The 23,542-nt window shown below is 39.5% G+C and overlaps 1 protein-coding gene across 3 annotated transcripts; it reads left to right on the top strand.

Moving 5' to 3' along the window:
* Nucleotides 1-781: 781 nt before the first annotated feature.
* cers5 (ceramide synthase 5) lies at nt 782-23,025 on the top strand. 3 transcript variants are annotated; one of them, XM_085407430.1, is made up of 10 exons: nt 782-1,111; nt 10,379-10,484; nt 11,697-11,827; nt 12,163-12,220; nt 12,365-12,415; nt 15,217-15,309; nt 17,789-17,917; nt 18,765-18,871; nt 19,768-19,924; nt 22,714-23,025. In XM_085407430.1, the coding sequence occupies exons 1-10, from the start codon at nt 939-941 to the stop codon at nt 22,876-22,878; spliced, it is 1,170 nt and encodes a 389-aa protein (XP_085263556.1). In that variant the 5' UTR covers nt 782-938; the 3' UTR covers nt 22,879-23,025. The 3 variants fall into 3 exon arrangements, with proteins under 3 accessions (XP_085263556.1, XP_085263557.1, XP_085263558.1); XM_085407431.1 differs by lacking the exon at nt 15,217-15,309; XM_085407432.1 differs by lacking the exons at nt 782-1,111; nt 10,379-10,484; nt 11,697-11,827; nt 12,163-12,220; nt 12,365-12,415 and adding an exon at nt 12,439-13,202.
* Nucleotides 23,026-23,542: the final 517 nt, after the last annotated feature.

Here is a 23,542-nt window from a genome sequence, read left to right as displayed (position 1 = left end):
TAATTCCTGTCTCTTCTGTCACACCAAGCCTCTGCACATCCTCCTTCACTGAATCCACGAACCTCCTATCTGGCAGCTTAATCTTCAACATATTTTCTCCATTATATTCACTATCCGTCCTCTGCACATGTCCAAACGATCTCAGCCTAATCTCTCTAGCATTATCTGCAAAACCTTTTAACCATAGCTGTTCCTCTGATATACTCATTTCTAATTTCCCAACAAAAATGTGAACATTTTCAGCTCTGTTACCTCCCATCTTTTTGTCAGTGTCACCTTCTCCTAACCATAAATCATAGAATGTGTCATTAATGTATTAAGTGTAGTATACTTCACTACCTGTGCTCCTTGAAGCTTCACATGTATTCTGTCTTGCTTCTACTAACTTTGATTTTCTTCTCTCCAGAGCATACCTCCACTCTTAACTCTCAAAATTAAAAAGGTCACTAATGAAAAGACAGTCTTAATTCCTGTCTGTCTTTCTATTTAATAAGTGAAAACAGTTAATGTTCAGATGTGAGGATCGCTTCATAGTTTGCCTTTAAAAATATAAAGTTAGCAATCCCCAGCTATACAAGGAAGTAACAAAATTATTATGGCCACAATTCTAACTTAGTCAAATATTAATTAAAAAAAGAAAAGAAAAAAAGACGAGTGACAAATAATTTAAATGAGTGAACGATATTTTTAACGCTTTCTTACGTGAAATGTTATACCGTTATGTAGTCATGAATCTTATTCTGAAAACCCCCCACCGGAAGCGTAGCTAGTTTTGCGGTAATTTTATCACTTTTGCGGTAAAGTTGAGTGTGGCAGTCGGCATACAGAAGTAGCCCGGTGGGGGGGCAGAGCAGGCATCCAACAAGTTTCACACATCTTTTCTTTGAGCCAAGAAATACTTTGCTCCAAACCGCGCGGGCACAGGGACGCGGGAAAATATGGCTGGTCTTTCAGCCTGGTTTTGGAACGAGAGGTTCTGGCTCCCTCACAACGTAACCTGGGCGGATCTGGAGAACCCAGCTCCCGGGGTGGAGTATCCTAAAGCTGGACACTTGTTTACCGCCTTACCGCTAGCTTTGGGAATTTTCGTCGTAAGGATACTCTTTGAAAGGTTCGTATTTACCGCTCATGGCGTTATTTCTTCTTTAAAAGGGGGAGAGGGGGAATCTCCAAAAGTTAATTTTAACGGATGCTGTGCCCATCAGCAGGAAGATGTGTAAGCTAGCAGTGGGAGGACCACTCTCTTTAAATCACGGGTTCCCAACTTTTCTCACGCCAAACAGCCATTTCGTTATAGTCAGTGACTCAGCCTCCAAACTGCTGTCTCAACTGCATTTTTATTTTGTAGTTTCTTGTCCTTTTTCACTTCAAATTTAAGGTTAAACATGATCAAAGAAGGCTAACACGGTGGGGAGTTTACTAATGGTGATTTTGCCGGAACACTCCCTTGTCAAAAATAACATCTCAGGTGAAGCTTGTTTAGTAATCAGAGTGTGCGTTTTTAGTTGTCTTGTGGGGGTAAAGAAGAATATGTAGCTATCGCACTGCTAGTCCGCTACTTCATATCAAACCGGCACATCCTCTCGTCACATAGTATATGATTAGGAGCCATCCGTAAAACGGTTGGGTTGTGCTTTTGTTCATTCTGCATAATTGAAGAAGGGACACGCAGTGTTTCGTACCTTTGGATAGTAGCCAGCTGCAGGCCCTGCCACACAACTAAATGTCTTGAAGGCATTTGACTCTGTCACTGCACAACAATGAGTTTCATTATTTGTTTTTATAGTTGAGATATTCTTGTCTTGAGATATCTGATCTTCTTCCTCAAGTGCAGGTTTACTGCTTTAATTGTGATTTATTTATTGTTTTTTAAAAGATAGCATGTGGCATTTCCATGGCAGGTGTTGGCTGTTACAGGTGGGGCATAAATGTACCGACCTCTTTAGAAGATCTCAGTTGCTTAATTTCAACCGTTTCTGTGTGATTTAGCCTGTCTGTCTGGAAAATGAGCGATAGAGGGGATGTTGAAGATAAAATTTGAAAAACTCTTTCCAGACCTTGTAAAGAAAATGAATCAGTCACTGGTTTCCCACCTGAGTTGCCGCCACAATGGCTGACAGACCTGAGTGATAACAGGAAAACCACAGAGTCAGTTTTGAGCTGTGCTACGGACTGACCTGATAGGGCGGTTTCACAAATGTCAACTTGTTGTTTGATTGAAAGTTTTGATGAAGGGTTTGTTTAGAAGTCGATGTGTTGGGAAAGGTTTTGTCTGCTTATCAGTTTTTCAAGCTTGACAAACCAGTCGTGGAGGTGTGCGTAGTGCATTGCTTCAGTGAAATGGCATGAAGCTGAGCTCAGATAAAGCCCTAAATTCATGTTTTAGAAACTCATTAGCTAGGATTATTTAACACTTGTGTTATTTCATTTCTTCATTTAAAAAATAAAAATCCTGTTTCTCTCAATGTAGAAGATGTAGGATGTCAGCTTGTGGAGAAATATCACAGGTGTGATCTAGTACTTTGATATTTCTGAGGAAGTAATGAACAAAGAAACTGTACAGTTATCTGGTCGGTGTGGGATAACATGTTTCTGGCAGCGCTTCTCCTACTTTCACTGTGCAGGGAGAAGAGGATAAAGCTCACAGTGCTTGTACACAGTATATGGAACAGCTGTTTGGCCTCGGTGTTGCATATGTATGTGAACATGTATGACTGCTTGTTTGTCCTTTTTCTGCTCTAATCCTAGAGGTTACTTTCGAGTGCTCCCTTATTTCCCAGGGGGTCACCACAGCAGATGGATCTGCATGTTTGATTTGGCACAGATTTTTGTGCCAGATGCCCTTCCTGACACAACCCTCCCATTTATCTGGGCTTGGGACCAGTGGTGTACTAGCATGTGACCCCCTGAGGCTGGATTGGTGTCTCCTCCCAGTCAGAAACTGGGCAACTTTCATGTCTGAGGCACATGTGCTAACCTCTATAATTAACCTATTTTATGTAAAACATTACTTGTATATAGATGCTTTGTTAAAAAAAAAGGTTTATGGAACAAAAAAGTTGTTCAAATATGCTGGAGTTTTAACCTCTTTGGACAACAGAAATTTGCCACAAAGTTTGTTTTGTTTTTTTTTCATAGTGTATGTAGGTCTGCTCAATTATGATAAAAGCAATAATCACAATTACTTTGGAAAGACATTAATCGTTCAACATGATTGTTCTGTTATTTTACACAAAAGTAATCTTTTCATCCCAATTATGTTATAATTCGAAGTAAAATTTGTAATTGAATTGCAAAAGTCAAATTAAACACCCCGGCTTAAATATATGTGCAGTTTTTGGTTTTGCACCAATAATGAACCACCTCAAAATATCAGGTGTTCACAGGAAGCGCTGAAAGCAGGCAATTGTTTCTGGATGTGTTTGTCCAGAACCTTGCACTACGTCATGCATCCCTAGTTTCTTTTGGTCAGCTGTTGCACATGCTGCTGCTTTTATTTGCTCAATAAATGAACAGTGCCAGTTCTTTTGTGACACAGAACCACAAGACAAGCGTTGTATATTAAAGGATAATGCGCAAAATAAAAAAAAATCCTTAAATAATCTTAAAAGATTGAGCAAAAAACTTTAATTGTATCATTCTGTAAGTTTTATTCAGATGATTGTCTTTAGGTAATTTAAAGGACCCGTATTTCTCAAGAAATTTCCACAAGGTTAAGAGTTCATCCATGTGTTTTTACAGCAGGCCTAAGCCCCGGGAAGATTAAGCAAATCTGTCCCCTGACATCAAAAGCATGACGGTCTGAAATTCCCTCTGAACATCGCCTTTGCAAAAATGAACACCAGCGTCCAGGCTCTGGGGCTGCTTCGCCCTGATATGTGTAGGCAAAAACTTTGAATAGTCAATGTGTATCAATGCTACACAATATTATGCAAGTTCCTGTAACTCAAACCAGTACTGCTACCCCTAGCAGAGAGATTATTTTAAGGGTAAAACTTTCTCTTGAAAAACTTAAACCTTGGTTCTTTGGGGGAAAATGCAGGTAGCGTCACAACAAACAACAAACAGATGCTGACGCCAAGAACTACACCTCTGCTGGTGCACATGACATATAGAAACACACAGGAAAGAAGGGAATCTTCTTAACAGGACAGCCAGGACAGACGGACGATTATAATATGAGCTATTTCTGTTAGTATTAGGTAAGTACTATTGCTACTCAGGGGTGAGTTTACACTTTACACTTCGAGGGACATCTTGAAACAAAGTGTTCAACTTTGGCTGGTTAAATTTTGACGTAGTCAAGTGCCTGTAAATAAGGAGCAATCAGATATTGGAGGTGGTGAAGGGGAGCTGCTGAGCTGTTCGATAAGAAGCACATGGCACTGAGCCACCTGTCTCAGGTGCCAAAGCTGCTACTCAGGCCCTCTCTGATGAGAAGGTGTCCTCCGACAGCCTCGTGCAAGGTGATGTTATCAGAGAGCATTTACTGCGTGACTGTCTCATTCATTTATTAATCAGAAGGGGAAAAAAAGCACATCACAGCTTTAGTTCCTACTCTGCTAAAGGAAATAAAGCTTGTCGCATGCACAGCACTGCACTCACACATGGTTCACACACAGGTTCAGTACACTTATGTCACTGTTGGAGAGTAGGCTCAATTTTTCTTATCATTTCAAGGAGTTACTCAGCCTAATCCAACCAAAAAAACGACACGCCAGTAGGCTTACGTTATGATTGTTATTTCAGCATGCGCTGGATAGCTCAAAATACTAATAAACCCAATCACCTTAGCTGTTGTTGCCATGCAAAAGAGGGAAATAATAGGTGGAAGTCTTAGCAAATTTAGCTCTGTGTAGGTGGATCTTAGAACAAAGCATGGTGCCATAGTTAATTTCAGATCTCAGAATTTAAAACTGATCTAACTTAAGCTACAAATTGTGTTTTGTTTTTTCTTTTAACACTTTATAGATTAGCATCAGAAACCCCTCAGGATCTGTGGTAATAAACCTCGTTCTTGTTCCAGCATGTATAAGTCCTACTGTTTTATCAGACAATATTATTTGATAACATCCTCTAACGATTAGATAACGTATCAAAATCTTACATTTCACCTTCTACTGTTACTGTCTTCAAAGCATATGCCTTTGTCCTCGAAAAGCTAGGTTCACTCATGACATTATTTGCAGGATTTGTCTTTTGCCTCCAGGCAGTGCCTCACTCTGACTAACCCAGTAACAGCCCCCCCCACCCCCGTTCTGGACCAGTTCATTCTTGTTCGATCGTAATCATCGTTTTGCCACTGGAGCTTATTTTCTAGATGTGAGCAGGCAGGCAGTTTTGCGTGTGCAAGCCATTGTAGGCCATGTCATGAGTTGTTAACAGTGTCAAAACTACAACCTGAGATGTATATAGGATAATAATTAGCCAAACCTGGTTTCCTAATCTGCTGCGGTACCTTTGGTCTGTGTCCTCATAAACTCTGTTATTCTATATTCTCTGTTCGTCTCCTTGTTGAGAGTTCAATGTCCTGACTACATAATCTAACCTTGTCTCTTCCCAAAGTCATGCTTCCATGTTAAGTCATTTGTGTTTCAAAACACATGCTGTAAAATCAATTCAAATGAAGGCCACAATTGCGTCGAATACTCTGCTATAATTAGCCTGTGCTTCAGCCTCCGCTCTGGCACTGGAAGGTTTACCAGCGTCAAGGTGGTACGTAGATCAGTGCTCTTCCCTTCACAGCTGTTCAGTACAGAGACCACACCAAGCCTGTCTCCTGGTAACAGGCCTTGTGTTGGTTAGGTCGTCAGTTTCTGAGAAGAAACAGGCATGTTTTGACATTTAACATAAATAGGTTAGCTTACACATGTTGCTGCTTTCCTCTCCCACTGCCGTTGTCTGACGACCAGCTCTGCAGGCTCAGACTTGAATGAATATTTGTTAATTCATGCTTTCCTTTATCATAAATTTAAGGACCAGTTGCGCCCAGAACAACCTTGTGGTTGTTGCTTGTGTCTGTGACACGTCAACTCGCGTTTTGAGTGTGCAGCCATTTAATAGAGATTGCAAGAGAGCTAATGTAGGCACTTAACTCTGGCGTCAGTTAAGAGCTGCACACTTTGTCGCATTCAGCACCGTGCAACCTCTGAGCTTTTATTTGATCAAAATGCCAAACACTTATCCTTGCATGTTGCCTTTACTTGTAAAGTGTTTTATGCTCACGGTGCACTGTAAAACATGGACTGCCTTGAGTAATGTTTAACAACATCGTGCCACATGGAACTCCTCTATCAAACTTCTCTGCAGAAGTAGGTGTACTTTGGATTTAGTTTTTTTCTTTTGCACCAGTATGTTACAGTCATCATGCCACTCCAGTTCACTCTCAGTATTATGTTCAGTTTGTGAAGCGAAACTCAAATGACATTTAAAACCACCTATTTTTATTTTTATTATAGAGCCACATGTGGCTCTAAAATATGTCTTTATTTTCTTTGAACTTTATGAAGAGGGGTTAAATACACTGTCTACTTTGTATGATGTTGTATAAGTTATATAACCAAGCTACCTTGAAACGGCATACTTGTCATTGCTCTTGTGATTTTTAGCACAAGGAGAACAAAGTACTGAGAGGTAATTGTCTTTCTTACGGGGAAGGAGACAAAAAAACAGGGAGGACTAGAAGCTTGAGTGGTTTCATGTTAGACAAAAGACATTGATTTTTAGATTTGTGAGAACTTTTTCTTCTCTCTTTTGCGTTACTCATAAAGCAACACAAAGGCACTCAGGCTATTTTGTGATGAATTGCAGTTTCCCACCACTCTGTACACCACCAGCACAATAGAAGTTTAAACATGTAGAGGATTTTACTGCAATTCAGTCTGGTTTGCTATTGCTAAACTTGGACTTACAAAACCTATTTGTATACCAGAGATTTATGTTTTAATCTTAATGGATCTATATTATCAAACCTAAACCTTCTTGCATACTGGATAGAGTAAAGATAAGACCTGAGTGCATATCGAATTATAAAGCATTATAAATCCTGGATCTTAATTGGTCAAATGGGCAGGAGGTTAGGGTAACCCTAACCCCATATTGATGTATGCATGCATGAAAGTCTGTACACCTCTGCAACATAACGATCAACAGTGATATACAGCAGCATAAACTCAGTTATTTTTATTTACATAAATAACAAATGATATTGCAAGTGTCTGATTATATTTACCTAGCATGCCACTATCCTGCTCTACATTTTTGTTCTTAGACTCTCTTGAGGTAGCTTTGCATGATTAAAAGTTCAAAATAATCCCTATATATCTTACTCTTGATCTTAGAGCAGTTCCTCAGGTTATCCTGTCTGAAACAAAACATGTTAACTTTCTTGCCTCCCTTTAAAGCAGTTACTCTAAAACTTTTTCTGGCGACCTCACAAGTTTATTAATTTAAAAACGTTACATTTTGTTAAATAAAAGCAGGCAAACTCACATTTTCTTTAGGAAAAAAAACAGTCATTCAGACCCACCTAAACCACATCTTTAAGCCAGCTGTTTTCTGATTGGCAGCCACCCATAAACGCAACAGTTCTGTGAGATGATCTAAGATGCCCTCTCACTGACATCATAAAGACCCAGCAGTAGAAGAAAACTTTCTAAGTGACAGCTTTTAGAGCTTTTGGCTTTGCACATATGCTGACCTCTTTATTTGAAATTTTGGCCATGTTTAATATGTCCATCTATTTGAAATATTTGACAGACAATGAGAAAAAGTAATAGATCCCATTTTTAAAATATTTTCTAAAAGAAGGAAATTGGCTTAAATTTGTCAAGTTTACCTGTTTCTGAGCCCCATTCACTCAGTTTCATTTTTATTTATAAATTTTTTTATTTTTTTTTTATTTTTAAAGACAAGAATGTCAATCTCATTGATAGGGTAACACAATCATTGCCAAAGTAACAGTGGGAGGACACAGTCGTGTCCAGAACTTCTGGAGCTAATATTAAATACTACTGCATCATGTGCGATTGCTTCCCCAGTGACCATCTCCCCAGAAAATGGGATGCTCTGGAAAATCAGTGCATGTGACTCGTGTTTAAGCTTTTATTCATGTTTCTCATTTGCTCCATGTGCACAGTTTATAGGGTTAGTAATACAATATCTTCCTGGAAAAAAAATACCAGAGTCTTGTGAAATAAATCTAGAGTATTAAAGTTATACCAAAACAAATATTTAAACTTTCTTTTATCGCTTACTGACTACATTTTTTCCAAACCTCCTTCAATACTCTAAGTTTACTCGAAGGAAAGTTCAGCAGTTTACCTCAAACCGCAGTATCTTAAAGTTGTGTTTGTGGGACATGATATTTCAGACTTTGTGACACTGTGATGATTTACAGAATACCACTGGCATGAACTGTATCTTGTGTTTTTGTGCAGCTACACTAGGGCACCGGCTGTAGTCGTTAATTGTCTCCTTAACAACAGGCTGAAGTGACTCACAGCTCTCGTACAATAAATACATGAATATGCTTATGTACATAGAGATTTGAATCTGAAGCTTCCTTACATAAGCTTGTAACATCACTACGTGTAGGCCAGAAGAAGCAGCTTAGGAAATGACTGTGGCAACACACTCACTGCTACATTGTCTTCAGTGGAATGTTTTTTGCTTCCTTTTTTCTGTATTACAGAAGAAAATCCATGTTTGCAAATCACAGGATTGTTCTGGTGTAATTTGTAGCAGTCTAGATTTAAGCTCGTCAGTAATACAGTTTAAACACATAGTTTAAGGCCATTGTTTCTGCTGCACAATCTGGACAAGTATCAGAATTTGACCTTTGCGGCTACTAGACTGTGCAGCTGTTGATTTAAAGTTGCACTAGGTGAGTGTAGCACTGTCCACCTGCCATACCACATACTGTGTGACAAGTCAGAACAATGGAAGTGCAGTAAGCACAGCTCTCACTACAGAGAGGAGGAGCAGGATAAGAAAGTAATGCAGGATGTTTCCTGTGGGGAAAGCACCGAATCATGCGCAGCGTGGTTGAGAGATGAATGATTGGTCTACCACATAGACGGTATTTAAAAAAAAAAAAAAAAAAAAAAAAAAAAAAAGGGACGTAGCTTCAGGATCTGAAAAATAAAGTGAGGACCACAGGGGTGATGCAGGCCACTGCAAAAAGTCTTCCATTCCTATAGAAGGCTGTGGGGAAAAAGGACTTCTCACCTCTGGAAACACTTTTGTGATGAGTTTGTAGTTTCAGTCACTGGCCACCCCTCCACCAAGATGGCAACAGTTAAAATGTTCAGGTTATAAAAGTCCAAACTCATTTACTGTTTACAACTTGAGCCAAGATGATTAAAAAAGAGAGCGTTCAGACATCAAGGTCTCTCTAACAGAAGTAAAACTCAGGGTTTTGTAGCGTAACTTGTGGAATGATTATCAATTGCCTACAGGTGCCTTTGTTTCCGGATTGCTGAGGTGCTCACCGCACTCATATCACTCTCTGTCACTCCTCGTTTGCTATCACTGGACCTGTCTTTAGCCCATCTGCACCCACAAAATTCCCACAGTAGAACAGGCCGCTGGGGGCCTGGTTACACTTGCAGGATGAGCATGTCTGCACAAATGATAAAACCTGTAGGTTGATACCAATATACTACCATAGGTAGGTATCACCTTACAGCATGTATCTGTCACGCTCTAATGGATAATCTGCATATTACAGCCTGCACAGAACAGTAATCAGCCAGCATAAAAAAACAAGTGGCCTGTGAAATTGTTTGTGATTACAGGCAGTAATACATTTAAACCTGCTCTCAGCATATGACACTGTGAACTGTTTGCCTTGCCTGTTGAGCCACAGCATGTCTTTAGCATTTAGACAGACATTTGTGGTTTCTTTCCTCGCTAAAAGTGCCAGTTGAGTCATAATGCAGAACAGATCTGCAGGCAGGGATCACACAGGCTCAGAATGCCCATCCCAGAGTCTGCGTGGGCTAAATAGAGAATTTGTTTGTAAATTATTTTTGAATATATTCAAACCTACCGTGGACCTGAAGCTGTATGTGGGGAAAACAAGCTGACCCAAATAAATCGATGCCTGACTGCTGTGCATTGTATGTTTGCCAAACTTGCTGTCTACAACAAAGACACTCTAGACTGAAACTCTTACTTGAAAAAGAAAATGTACAAATTTCACAGATTACATACTGTGTTTCTCCGTATTAAACCACGAAGAAAGATGCTGCCTGACAAAGGATTGAGAGATACTTAAAAATCCTGCCAGAATTGGCCATGTATGTCTCATCTGAAATAGCTTGTGTGCATGCCTTAGCAACAGAAAGTGACTTTCCATCTCTCATCGCTGTCACAGATTTATTGCCGGTCCCTGTGCCCGAAGTCTCCACATTCATCAGGGTGCTGGAAGAAGAGCTCAGCCCAATGCAGTGCTGGAAAAAGTGTTTACATCCATCACAAAGGTTTGCATGACTTATTTCACTCTATTAAACATTTTGGTGCACAAGCATCAGTGCTCTTTGATATTATGCCTGAGTTCATTCATGTTATCTGTCAAATCAAGACGAACACGGCACTTGTGTTAATATTAAAAGTGCCTCGAGACACAAAATCCACTGAATTAAGATTTAACTCAAAGGCTGACATAATACAGTCATGTTTGCCTGGTTTTATGGCATTTCTGTGTGGTGGGGTGTGTTAAAGACTTCAGAAAAATCCTCTTTTCTCGCATGTGATTGCTACTGGTATTCTGCCCAAAGAAACTGCTGACATAAACATCAGCTTTTACTCTGTTTATTCATTTAGTGTTGATTCATTAAAAGCTCTGTTTAGACTGTGCTTATGTTAGAATTTTATTCTTATTCTTACATATTTTTTTTTTGTCATCACTAATTGGTTATTTTCACCCAAATAAATGAAAATAAGAAAAGGTCGTAGTTTTGATATAAGTAAGTGCTTATGCGAAAAGAAAGAATGTTTGCACTCGAGATTGGAACTTAAAAGGTCTTATAGTAAGCACATACGATTTAGTAGGTACGCTGAGAAGTAACTCTGATCTATATCACTTTTATTTCTTTGTAACCTTATTGCTGTGGCCCTTACACAATAGTCGCAGTTTCTCTTGTAACCTGTTGGAAAAATTAATTGCCCAATCCTGGAATTAAAGAAACGGTTGCTGTTGTAACTATTTCATGCGTAGTTGGAAAACATGTTAAAATGATCAGCTTTTTTTTTTCTATACCATATGTTCGCAAATTATGTGCTATCATGATGTAAATTCCAATAGTGACAATTTTATTGTACACTCAACAAAGCCAATACAATACCTGTCTGTCATCAGATGCAGTTAAGCGGAAATATTTCTCCAGCATTTTTGTTTCCCTTTCTGTAAATAACACCACATGCAGACAGTGCAGAACTGTCGATCGGTGCAGTTAAACTCCACCTGATCATATAGCAACTTTTCCCTACTAGGTCTTACAACTTCTGACAACTTTTTAAATATCTAATAACTTTATATGATCTCAGTTTGATAAGAAGTCTCAAAATTTTAACCTCAAATTGTTGTTTATTAACAAAGCAATAATACACAGGCTGGATTTCTAAAATAACCAAGCATATTTTATTTCCCTCGGGTTTCCAGTTTATTTATTTTGTCTTTGTTCTCATGACAGAATCCAGACTCTCGCCATCTGGATGGCCTGTCCAAGCAGCTGGACTGGGAGGTGCGAAAGGTCCAGCGTTGGTTCAGACACCGCAGGAACCAAGACAAACCCAGTACACACACTAAGTTCTGCGAGAGCATGTAGGTTAACTCCTATTGTGCTCACCTTTAACCTCTCTGCAGGCTCAAGTAAACTGTGGATTTGTTTTTGTGTTGATGACGTGTGATGGTGTGCGTATGTCCCAGTAGTTTATTTGTTTGTTTTTTAAATTTGGTTATTTGATAAGATCTTTTTATTTGCCTGGTCCTTCAAGGTCTTTTTCTTGTTTTGACTTGGATTAAATTAACATTTAGATTCAGGATCAGTTTACGCTGGAGTAGGAGTAGAGACCATGCACTCTAATTCTCAGCATTATTTTACACTTGTTGTTCTGTGGTTTTTGGTTAAAATGGTCAATTTCTTCTCCTACTTCTAGGTGGAGATTTACATTTTATTTGTGTATATTTACATATGGGTTCCAGTTTCTGTGGCAGGTGAGCGCACCCACAAATGAAGCTTTGATACTGTGACAACAGTTTTGTTACCAATGTTATTTGATATTTGTTAGAAGTCGGTGTATTTAATGGTATTGGCAATGTTTGGTTAAATAATGTGCTTTTGTCTTTACTTATTTTTAGTCCCCTTGGATGTGGGATACACGGCATTGTTGGTACGGTTACCCCTACCAGGTATGTTGTATCTCTAATAATTCCTTAAAGTCCATTAAACAAGCAGTGTTAACCATAACAGTCATTCCCAAATTAAAGCAACCAAATGAAGAATAAACTATTGATTTCTTGGTGATTGGACTGTACTCAGTGTTCTGTGAAAAGCTGTACTAAATAAACTGATGCACAGAAAGCCATGTGCAGATAAGTAGCTAATGTTGACTTTTTTTTCCCCTGTCCGACTGTCACTGCAGAAGCATTATCAGTATCTGTTTGTTCTTACTTCACTTCCTGATCTTCGGTACACAATAATGTGTCATAAAAACCAGCCTGACTACTATTTATAGCTCACAGACATTGCTTTCCTGTTGATAGCCCTATATTATGCTGAGATTAAAGCTAATAGTTGGGTTGCGGTCACGTGGTTCTGATGACGTGCGGAGGCAGCGCGATTTTTGAGTGGAGGGCGGAAGTAAACATGGAGGACACTGTGGAGAGTCAGGAGAGCAGCTATTGTGCAACTTTAGACCCCGTTTCTCGGGAGAGATATAAACAGATAGTTAAAAAATATATCGGACGTGATCCGTATTCTTTGAAAATGTCCGAATACACCACAGAAGTAAAGGATTTGCCTACTATCGAGGCTGTGGATATCACCAACTACTTGGTCCTCCAGACTTCTTACTACACTAGGCAGCAAATGAAAGCTTTCAAGAGTCTGGAGGCGTACAATTTTTTTGTCAGCGGGTGGGTCCACAACCTTGGAACAAAACGTCTCCGTGATGGATACAGTTTGGTGTTTGCAAGGGTGAGTGTTTGTTCTTATATTGCTTTATCTTAAACACGCTAACAGTTAGCGGTAGCGGCTTTAACGTCAACAAACATGCCACATCCTTAGGACTTCGTTAGAGTGACAGTTGTTTGTTTCAAGGTAAACCATTCTCAGCCGTCTGTTGCATATCCAAAATCGCCTCTGCACATCGATGCTGTTCTGCCTTAAGCTTCATTCTTTTCTCTCGTTTGAGAACTGATTCCGATCTGGGTTTTCGTTCGTAGCCGAGATTGACCGTCGGAGCCCAGTCCTCCGACTCTTCGTCATCCAAAGCACTTGGGCAGCCTATAGTCCCAATCAAGTCAATATTAGACTACTAACTTAAAAGCACTAAGTAAACGAGAATTTAACGACAACCTAATGCTAATAAGTTCGTTTGCAAACATAACATTACCTCTGACGAAGTGGTCGCTGCAGACACGGGCATTGGCAGACTCTGCTCCTCCCGACTGTAAACGTAAATTTAAAATCCATTTTTTCCTACGTTTTTCGGTTAGAATTTTCCATTTTTCTCCTCTTCGTTGGGCTATTTTTGGTACCCTAAAATACCGTTTATCAGTTTCTCTGGTCGACCTACTGGAGCATCCGTAAACACAACAGGACATAGGCATTTTGCGTACTGTCTGTCTGTGATTTTGCGCTTATCTTTTTCACTTCCGACCGCCAGTCAAATTTCGCGCTTTACGTCGACGTCACGTCTACGTCAAATGAAACCTAGCTATTGTAATTCAGTTCAATTCAGTTTTATTTATACAGCACCAAATCACAACAACAGTCGCCTCAAGGCACTTTATATTGTAAGGTAGACCCTACAATAATACATACAGAGAATAACAATCATATGATCCCCTATGAGCAAGCACTTTGGCAACAGTGGGAAGGAAAAACTCCCTTTTAACAGGAAGGATGCTATACTATAATCTTCTGTTCTTGTTGGCTGGCCTGATTTTTAAAAAATTCTGAAATATTTTAAATGTACTGAATGAACCTCACAAGTTTTACAGGCACTGATGTGTTGATTGTCATTTAAGAAAAGTGAAGGACATTTGTCATACACTTTTTATCATATCATATGTGCGTCAGGCTTTTATTGAACAACATCAAATACAAGAAATTGAATGCGTGACACTTTTTTTTATGCTTTACTTCTCAGGTACTTTTATCACACATGTTTGTAACAGAATTTATCAGTCACCACCAAATTTATTTTAATAAACTAAATCTAGCATTGAATTGTAGTTTTTAATATGAGAAGAATTTTTAGTTAACTCTCATAAAAATAACCGAAACACTGTTGTAAAGTTACTATGATAAAATAAAAAATGTGCAGAAAATGTGGTTTAAGTTTGTTATCGCAACCTGTCTAATCAGGCAAATCTGCATTGAGATATTGACTTTGAGTCAGATCCCATCAAAAGTGCTTTGATTAAATTGAGTTACCTTTTTCTGAACTTCCAAGTAATGCTCCCCTAACAGACAGCCTTCATGAAGCAGTAAGTAAAACGATTAATAATGAAGCTGAACAAGTTAAAAGAATAAATAAGTGGAATATGTAAGCTCAAAACAAGAAAGATAAGAAATAATGACAAAATACAAAAATTTTGGTTTGCACTATGACTGGCAGGAAGCGGTTCACTGGAAAGCACAGCCTCATGCAATATTGGTAAAATGGCTTGTATTTATATAGCGCTTTACTAGTCCCTAAGGACCCCAAAGCGCTTTACATATCCAGTCATCCACCCATTCACACACACATTCACACACTGGTGATGGCAAGCTACATTGTAGCCACAGCCATATATTGCAACATTATGACATCATTCTGATTCACTAGGCAAAGATCACGTTGTGCACTGCGATGTTTTGCAACACTCCAACAAGTCGTGACAGCGTGTCGGTCTCTAGGAGAGTTTTAAAACCGGCACTTTAAAATAAGTGAAAGTCATTCAAACCTTCCTCCTGCTTTCTCTCTCTCTCTCTCTTCCCTTAGGCCATGACTCCAGGTCTTTATCACTACTATGTGACAGAACTGGCCTTCTACTGGTCGCTCATGTTCTCCCAGTTTACCGACATTAAAAGGAAGGTGAGGGGAACACTGATCACGTGTTTGCTAGATCAAATCGCAACAGATACTCCACAGCTGCAACTTTCCGTTAAACATTGGTCAATAAGTCTTTTGTTCCTTATTTGGCAGAGAAAATGAGAATGGGTGTGTATGTGATGCAGGGTTTTTCACATCTATGCACATAACATTAAACCTTAATTTTGACTTTGATTTATTAACCGAAAAACCAAAACAAAAAACAATATAACACATGTGACTGTAAGTCACATGTGTTATATTGTTTTGGGAGGGGGAAGGGTGAAGCCGATGCTGCTCAGTCTGGATTCCTTGCATTTTCAGCACCAGGGCGCCCACTGTCATGTGATTGCAGGCTATAGCGGGCCTAAGTCTGTTAGAAGGATAGAAGTTCCACAGAAACGCAGCGTATGAGAGGTTGTTTGTTACAGCTGTTGGCGCTTTCCTTTAATGTCTTCATTTTTTTTTTTTCTTTCTATGCAACAAATGCCTGGCAAGTGTTTTAATTAAGCAGCTTCCAAATTTCCTAACCTGTTAATTTAATTAACCATATTTGCTTCTACTCAGGTGATTGCTTCACCGCCAGATTTTTTTCATCCTTCGCTCTATTTTTGCTTTGTGTAAGAAAAATATTGTGTGAATATTTACATTAAAGGATTTTCCAAACAGGTAAAAGGGACTTTACAGATTAAAGGTTTTAGGGCCTGTCAGAACAATCTGCGATAACAGTTTAATGTCCCACAGGCAGGAGATGTTAGCACTGTATGCTAATGGTATCTGACACACAAATGCTAACTGAGGTTTAACAGACTATCGGTGCATCTGTCTCTCAACCCCTGCAGTCTGCTGCTAAAGCCCAGACGACCTGACTGTCAGATGCATGTTTTCTGCTTTAGCATTAGGCGCGCGCGCGCGTGTGTGTGTGTGTGTGTGTGTGTGTGTGTGTCCAAGTCTTGCTGATTGGATGCCACATTTCAGTTTAATTGAGTTTTAACTCTTTACTTGCAGCTGCTCCAGATACTACACTTTACTATATTTACCTTTGGCCTTCTGAGGCCCAGGCTGCAGGAAGTACTATTAACACTTTGTAGTCAATTGTGCACCTTTGACATTACATTGCAACATTTTTGTGGGTTTTCTTGTGTGTCTTCCACATTTCAAACCCCTCAGTTTTATTGTTCAGTCCCTACAACGACCACCACCACTTCTGTTGTGTTTGTTATTTCATTATCTTTTTGAAATATAATGAGATTTGATGTGATTCACAATTTAAAGTTTAATCAGTGACTGCAAGCTACCTGCTTTCTCAGGAAACAAAGCAGCCACAAACCGTCAGTATCACAGTTGGTATTAGGTTTCTTGTTAAAAGCTGTCTTTGGTCTGCACCAAACACATCTGCCGTCACTAATGCCAAACCTGATTACTCAGTTCAGGCGACATTATGCCAGCAGGCCTGGAATTTGCCAGTATGTTGATTGGGAAACTACGGTGGACATCAAAGCTTTTTTTTTTTTTTTTTTTTCTCTCTCCGGCCTGGAAACTTCTATTTCAGTTTACAGACAAATACTTTGACACCAACCACTGCAAGAGTTACCTGCTGGTTCTATGATTGAAATGAAGTTTATCTTGGAGATTGCTTTTGGCATTAAATGATTTGTCGTTAAGTTGCATTTTTTTTTTCAGGACGGCTGCTTTTGGACAAACTGGCCTTTTCTGAAAGTAGAGTGATTTATGTTCTGTTAATTTGCCAGACATCCTGAAGCATTTTAGTTGTCAGCGCAGTGACATTTAGTTGTTTATTTGCTATTATTTTTCATAGGCGATCACAGCTTAATGTTATTCATGCCCTTCTTTTCCATCGTATATAAAATATGACTGAGGTTTTTGGGTTGCTTTTAGTGTTTATTTTGACTTTCTTCTCTCTAGATTTTTGTGTCTGTGGGAGAGGAAAACTTTTAATATGGTCATCTCAGCCTGGCTAACCTGCTATGCAAAGAACAAGAAATATTTTGAGGCAATAATTGTGCAGAACTATTCTAGTACAGTTTAAGGGTAAAAATAGGGCGTTAGAAAGGGGCGTAATAGGTCCACATTCAATGGCTTGACTGTTTGCCCCTTTAGTGTTTACATTTGTTTACTATGTTTCTGATTCATGAGGACATTACATGCGGCATAATCATGTGTTTTGCCTTTGTTGCAAACATTTAAACCTATGGTACTTAGTCTGCTTACAGACATGAAATACAGCTTCAAATACTGACCTAATAAATGTATTGGCTGAAGTTCAAGGGTTGCCAGAGGGACTGTAGTTCAGCCAAAGTGTGGCATTACTGCAGGCACAAAATGAATTCAAAGGTAGTTGAGACAGTTCAGTATGGAAGTGGTAGGCACACAGATGTACATCACAGGAGAACAGTCATAGAGCATATACAGTGCTCTGTATAGTGCTCTGACTTTCCTATTTTCTTTACTTATTTTTTAGGACTTCCTGATCATGTTCATCCATCACCTCGCTACAGTCAGCCTGATCAGCTTTTCTTACGTCAACAACATGGCGCGAGTGGGGAGCCTCGTACTGTGCGTCCACGACGCCTCTGACTTCCTGCTAGAGGTCAGTTACTCACGCTGGTGTCAGTAAGCATTTTTTTTTCTTTGCTGTTTTGCATCCTGTACATGTTAATTCCCTGGAAGCTCTTCAAATCGCCACCTGCTGCTGGTTTGGTTTCACTGTCCTGGCAGAATTTAAAAGTTTTATTGTCATATACACAGTAAAATATATTTTCCTGTACAAAGAAATAATTCCTTTGCTGTCACAGCAGATGCCAAACAGAAAAAATGCACATATAAAATAGATGAATAGAATAAATCATTTAAAAGCAATATAAACAATTACAAGGAACTATACTAAGCAGACTAAAAAAATAAAATAAAAATAAAGATATGCAAAATATATACCAAAATACTCTGAGCTGAAATGGCTGTGTACATATTTATGTAATTTATAATGCAAACTGCAATATTTTAGATGAGCTGCGAGCTCCTGTCAATTGAAAGCACATATGACACGCAGCAGGAATTACGATGAAATGGTCAGGACACGTAGAAACTTATTATGGTAAAGGGAGTAAGATACAACTGCCATTGGTAATTGAGCAGCCTTGGTTTTTTCCCAAAGGATATTTATTTATTTATTTATTTATTTATTTTTGCCTGTCCCGTTTGGCTCTTTTGCCATCAGAATTATTGTCTAAAGGCGAAGACAGATGCCCAACGGATTTAAGGATATTTATTGCTTACCAGACTTTTTGCTTATCGCCAGTTGGGTCTCTAAACAATGGAGATGAACTGGAACCAACTTCTGTTTTTGGTAACTTCTTCTTATCTGTGCTGTGATACAGAACAAAACGTATTATAATGCTTTATTTGTGCTCTTTGCTTTTGTGTGTGTGTTTCAACAGGCGGCCAAAATGACAAACTATGCCAAGTATCAGCGCTTGTGTGACTTCCTCTTCATCGTCTTTAGCGTGGCATTCTTTATCACACGGCTTGTTATATATCCAATATGGTAAGTACACCAGCAGTGTCAGAATGAATAGCTATAGGTGGTTATAGATTTTAGCTTTTTTCTTTTCATCTACCTGTTGTGCATTGGGAAGGTTATGTTAAACAGCTCTTAAATTTAAAAAACAAAGAAGAAGAAGAAGAAGAAGAAGAGCATAATCTGTTGTCACCTGATTGGCTGTGACATATCTAACAGCTGTCACTCAGAAACACGCAGCCTGCACTTAATCTGCAGTGCTTAAATGTATTGCTGCTGACCTAAGAATAAAGAAAAAAATGCCATGTGCTCCTGTTTAAATAAAATTATAATCTGAAACAGGTAGCAGCACTGTTCTAGATCAGATGAATCCTTTTTCAGGACGTCTTAAAGATTCACTGGCTTTACCTCTGGCCCAGAACACTGAGATCAGTGCTGGTGTTTACATTTAGGGACATGTTTGGATGCCTGCTATTCCTCGGCAGAGACCTGGATGTTGCAGCTCAACTTCCAGAAAGAGAGACAGTCCTACAGACAATAGGGAACCTATCACTGGCAAAAGTAACCTGAGCAGCTATATTCAGTGTCTTGGTGTGGATGAGTGATAAAGCTAGTGTTGCCGCTGCAGCTACCTGGGCTGAAATCTATACCTGTGCTGGGGAGGTGGGTCTGTTGACAACCTGTTGTCACTCAAGTGGATGTAAAGGAAGACATGACCTCACAGACCACTCAAGTGACATTACCGTAGATCTGTGTTACTCGCTTGCATCGCTGCCTTTGGCTTGCAGGTCGGGATTCCACTCTGTATGTTAAAGTAAGACTCGTTTAAAGAGTGCTGCTTAAGCTTATTTTCAGGTCTATTTCTGGGACTATAACATAGCCAGTCTTCACACATACGCCTGTTTATCTCCTCCTTCAAACAGGGTCCTGAACTCTACTATGTTTGAGAGCTGGGCCATAGTCGGGCCGTATCCGTCCTGGTGGCTCTTCAACGTTTTACTTCTGGTCCTCCAAGTGCTGCATATCATCTGGTCCTACCTCATAGCCCGTATAGCCATCAAAGCCATCCTGCGAGGCAAGGTGGGTCACAAGGAGAGTTCAGCTGTCAGGAACTGTTTATTTTGACTAAAGAAAATCTCCAATACAAGCTATTATAATGACAAGATTCACTCATTCACATTCATGGACACTTTATTGTGTACAATTTGTTAGTACCACCCTTTGCCTTCAGAACTGTCTTAATTCTTCATGGCACAGATTCAACAAGGTGCTGAAAACATTTCTCAGAGATTTTGGTTCATGATAGCATGTCAGTATTCCACAATGTTCCACCCCATCCAAAAGGTGCTCTACTGAATTGAGATCCTGGTGACTGTGAAGGTTGTTTGAGTGCAGTGAATTCAATTTTATATTCAAGAAACTGATTTCAGATTACTTAGGTTTTGGGATGCGGTGCGCTGTCCTGCTGGATCACATGATGCTACACTGTAGTCATAAAGAGATGGACATGGTGAGCAACAATACTCAGGTGGTCTGTTGCTTTAAATGCTCAGTTAGTAATAAGGAGTTCAAAGTGTCATTACACAAGCACCATTGTACCATTGATACAGAGCGGGATTGAATAATGCTTTGGTGGTGTGTTCAGGGATGCTCTTCTGGATACATTGGTTCTAACTAGTGGTTATGTGAGTTTTTGTACTCTGTCCATTCTCTTATGTCCTCTGACATCAACAGTGAAGTTTTGCCCACTCACTGGATATTTTCTCTTTCTGAATATTCACTGCAAACCCTATAGATTGTTATCTGGGTAAATCCAAGTAGATCGTCAGTTGCTGTAACAACAATGGCACGTTCAAAGTCATTTAAATCTTTTTTTTTTTTTTTTTTTTTTTTTTTTTTTAATTCTAATGCTCAGTTTGAGCTTCAGCAGGTTGACTTGACCATGTGTACATGCTGCCATATGATTGGCCGATTAGGTGTTTGCCTTAACAAACAGTTAATGTATGTTTTATATCATGACTTCTGAATGTGTACTTTGCACTATTCCCTGACATTTTCATTTAATTAAAAGCAGGCCAATCGATAATGAAAATCCTCAAATTGGGCTTTGAATGCAACACGTCAAACCCTTCCTGCACAAGAGGAACACAAAGTGTATTGTCACCTGGTAGAATGATTTTTGTAATGTGGTATGAACACCTGCTAGTTTCACTTCACTACAGTTGACACACCCTGGGCTGGAAGTTTATATTTTTATTACATTTGTGTTTGGTATGTTAGCACACCAAACAGAATGTTTGTCCAAGATGACACCACGGCTATTTTTGGTAACGCCTTTGCTGCCTCTTGTCTTTTTCCCCTCCATCCCTGACTGTGTCTCATTCTCTCTGCAGACGCAGTTTGCTTCCTCTCCCTCTGGAATGAGAGAGGGAGATCCTGTCTTTCTGTCTCTCTTTGTCCAATGAGCCCTCCTCCGCTGCTCTCTTGCTTCTCTGCGTCTGCTCTGTCTGCTTGACAACTTCTCTGTGTTTGGCTGTAAGTTTCTGTTCACTCCCTCTGCCGTGATTTCTTTCACAAATCATCCGTCCTATTCGTTTGCATAAAGACTCATAGTAGCTGCAGTAGATTTTTATTAGACAGTCGTTGTACTGAATTTGAAGCCAGCAGTAAGAGGAGAGTAAATGATAAGTAATGTGGTAAAAGTGTTATGAATGTCAGGTATGTCCCACTGTTTCTCATTAGTGAGGACGGTGTCGAAATTGTCCCACAGCACCACCTTGTGGCAAATGTTGTGAGTATAATCCAGTTGTTACACTAACTGCGGTTTCCATTAATATGAAGCATCTTCTCGTAACGCTTTAATTTGTTGTTTATTACTCGCTGTGAGTCAAACTAAAGCGTGAAGCCACGTTCCAAGACCCTGTCCCTACGCCCGCTCACACCATTTGCACATTTATGTGAAAAGTTCCTTTAATTATTTCTTCTTTCAAACAAACTAACTGTAAGTGGAAGTGGGTAGTAAAGCCCTCCACCACCGTGTCTGCATTGATGCAAGTTCACTAACCTCATTTGTCAAAGGTGCAGCATCTTGTTTTGCGTCCAATATGGAGGAAACGTCAGAGTAATAACCAAGATGAGCTTTTGTGGAAGTGTTGTGCACTTGTTGGCCAACAAGACTTTGGACGTGTTTCTGAAAAGGTGCTTTGAAATACATGCATGTTTATTTTTTCTGTAAATGTTAATAAAAAGGAAGAGCTTTTTAGAAATATTGTAAATATATGAATGTAAGTGAAATAGAAGAGACACTTAGTAGTAATATAAATCATCTGAGATGTTGATTAGAAGTTCCTGTTTCCATCAGAAATGGGCGAAGACAAGTTTTCCGCTGTGTTTATGTCCTACCTGGTGTGAAAATGGGTTGCTTACGTCTGATGGTGATGTTTTAATATCAGACAACGATAACCCAGACAAACACAAAATGCACTTTTACGAATGATCATTTCATTCAAAAAATAGCTTTCATCCAAACCTACCTGACCCCAAGTGAAAAAGAAATAAAAATAACAAAGAGAAGAAAGCCAAAATTCACCCACAGCAATGTGAAACTCATTACCAATTATCACAAATGCTTGATTGGTTTTTCCGCTCTTCTGAGGAAGAACTACATTTATTAGGTTTACGGTGTGATTACTTTTTCACATATTGCCATGATGGCTTGGTTAGCATTATAATTTAAAAACTGCAGTGTCCTTGTTAATAAGATGCTAAAGCCATCACCTTCACAAATTACACAGAATGGCCTACTTTCAGTCTGCTGCGGTGTTGGTAATTAATTTTTTAACATTAATGTCATACTCTGCGTCTCCTAGGTGGGCAATGATGTCCGCAGCGACATAGAGAGCAGCTCTGAAGATGAGTCAGCCTCGCCAACACAAGGCTTCAAGACCTCCCCTCATCCCTGTAAGGGAGAAAATGGCACTAATGGTCACTGTGCTTCTGCCAAAGCCCGAGCTCAGAACCACAACAGCTGGTGACGCGGAGCCTGAAGCCCCCTGCCGTTCATCCCCTCGCAGTGTCTTAGAGAGCTTTGTCTTCTGACATTCCTCTGACGCGCAAAGTTCACTCCCACATTCTCTCTCTCTCTCACACACACACACACTCACACACACACACACACACACTACACTGACAGTGAGTGCACAGAGATTCATGTGTTGGTGAACTGATGATAGATAGACACTGGGTCGTGTGATGAGGCGACACGTAAAAGCTGCAATGAAGTCTGTTGAAGCGAGTGATTTGCATAGCCTTGTTTTTACAAATGTTGGGATTTATCCTGTGCTTGAAGATGTTCTTTGGATTCAAAGTTCTCTCCCAGTTTTATTGGTCAGATGAACTTGTTTGGTTATTTCTAAGGGTTAATTCACAACAGACAGCACAGGGCACAGGTGTGTCACTGCAGACGTAGCAACATTAATGTAATATTACAGCTCTTAAAAGCACGACACCGGCTGTGAGAGACAGTGTGGCTGAACATATCTGCCCTTTGCAGTTCATTGTGAAACGACCCTTTACCGCAATGTTGTGAGAGATTTGTTTTATTGTTTTTGTTTTTTTTTTTACTTCCGAGACCAAAACGTTGATGAAATTGTTGGATATCACTGCCTGTAAAGAATTCCAGATATGAGGATAATAATA

Source organism: Rhamphochromis longiceps, linkage group LG5, assembly GCF_057381845.1.
Source record: "Rhamphochromis longiceps isolate RC_006_pf linkage group LG5, R_longiceps_female_GT1.1, whole genome shotgun sequence".
In the NCBI taxonomy this organism is placed as follows: Eukaryota; Metazoa; Chordata; class Actinopteri; order Cichliformes; family Cichlidae; genus Rhamphochromis; species Rhamphochromis longiceps.
Note: the sequence above shows the minus strand (reverse complement) of the source record. Positions and strands in the feature narration are given on the sequence as shown.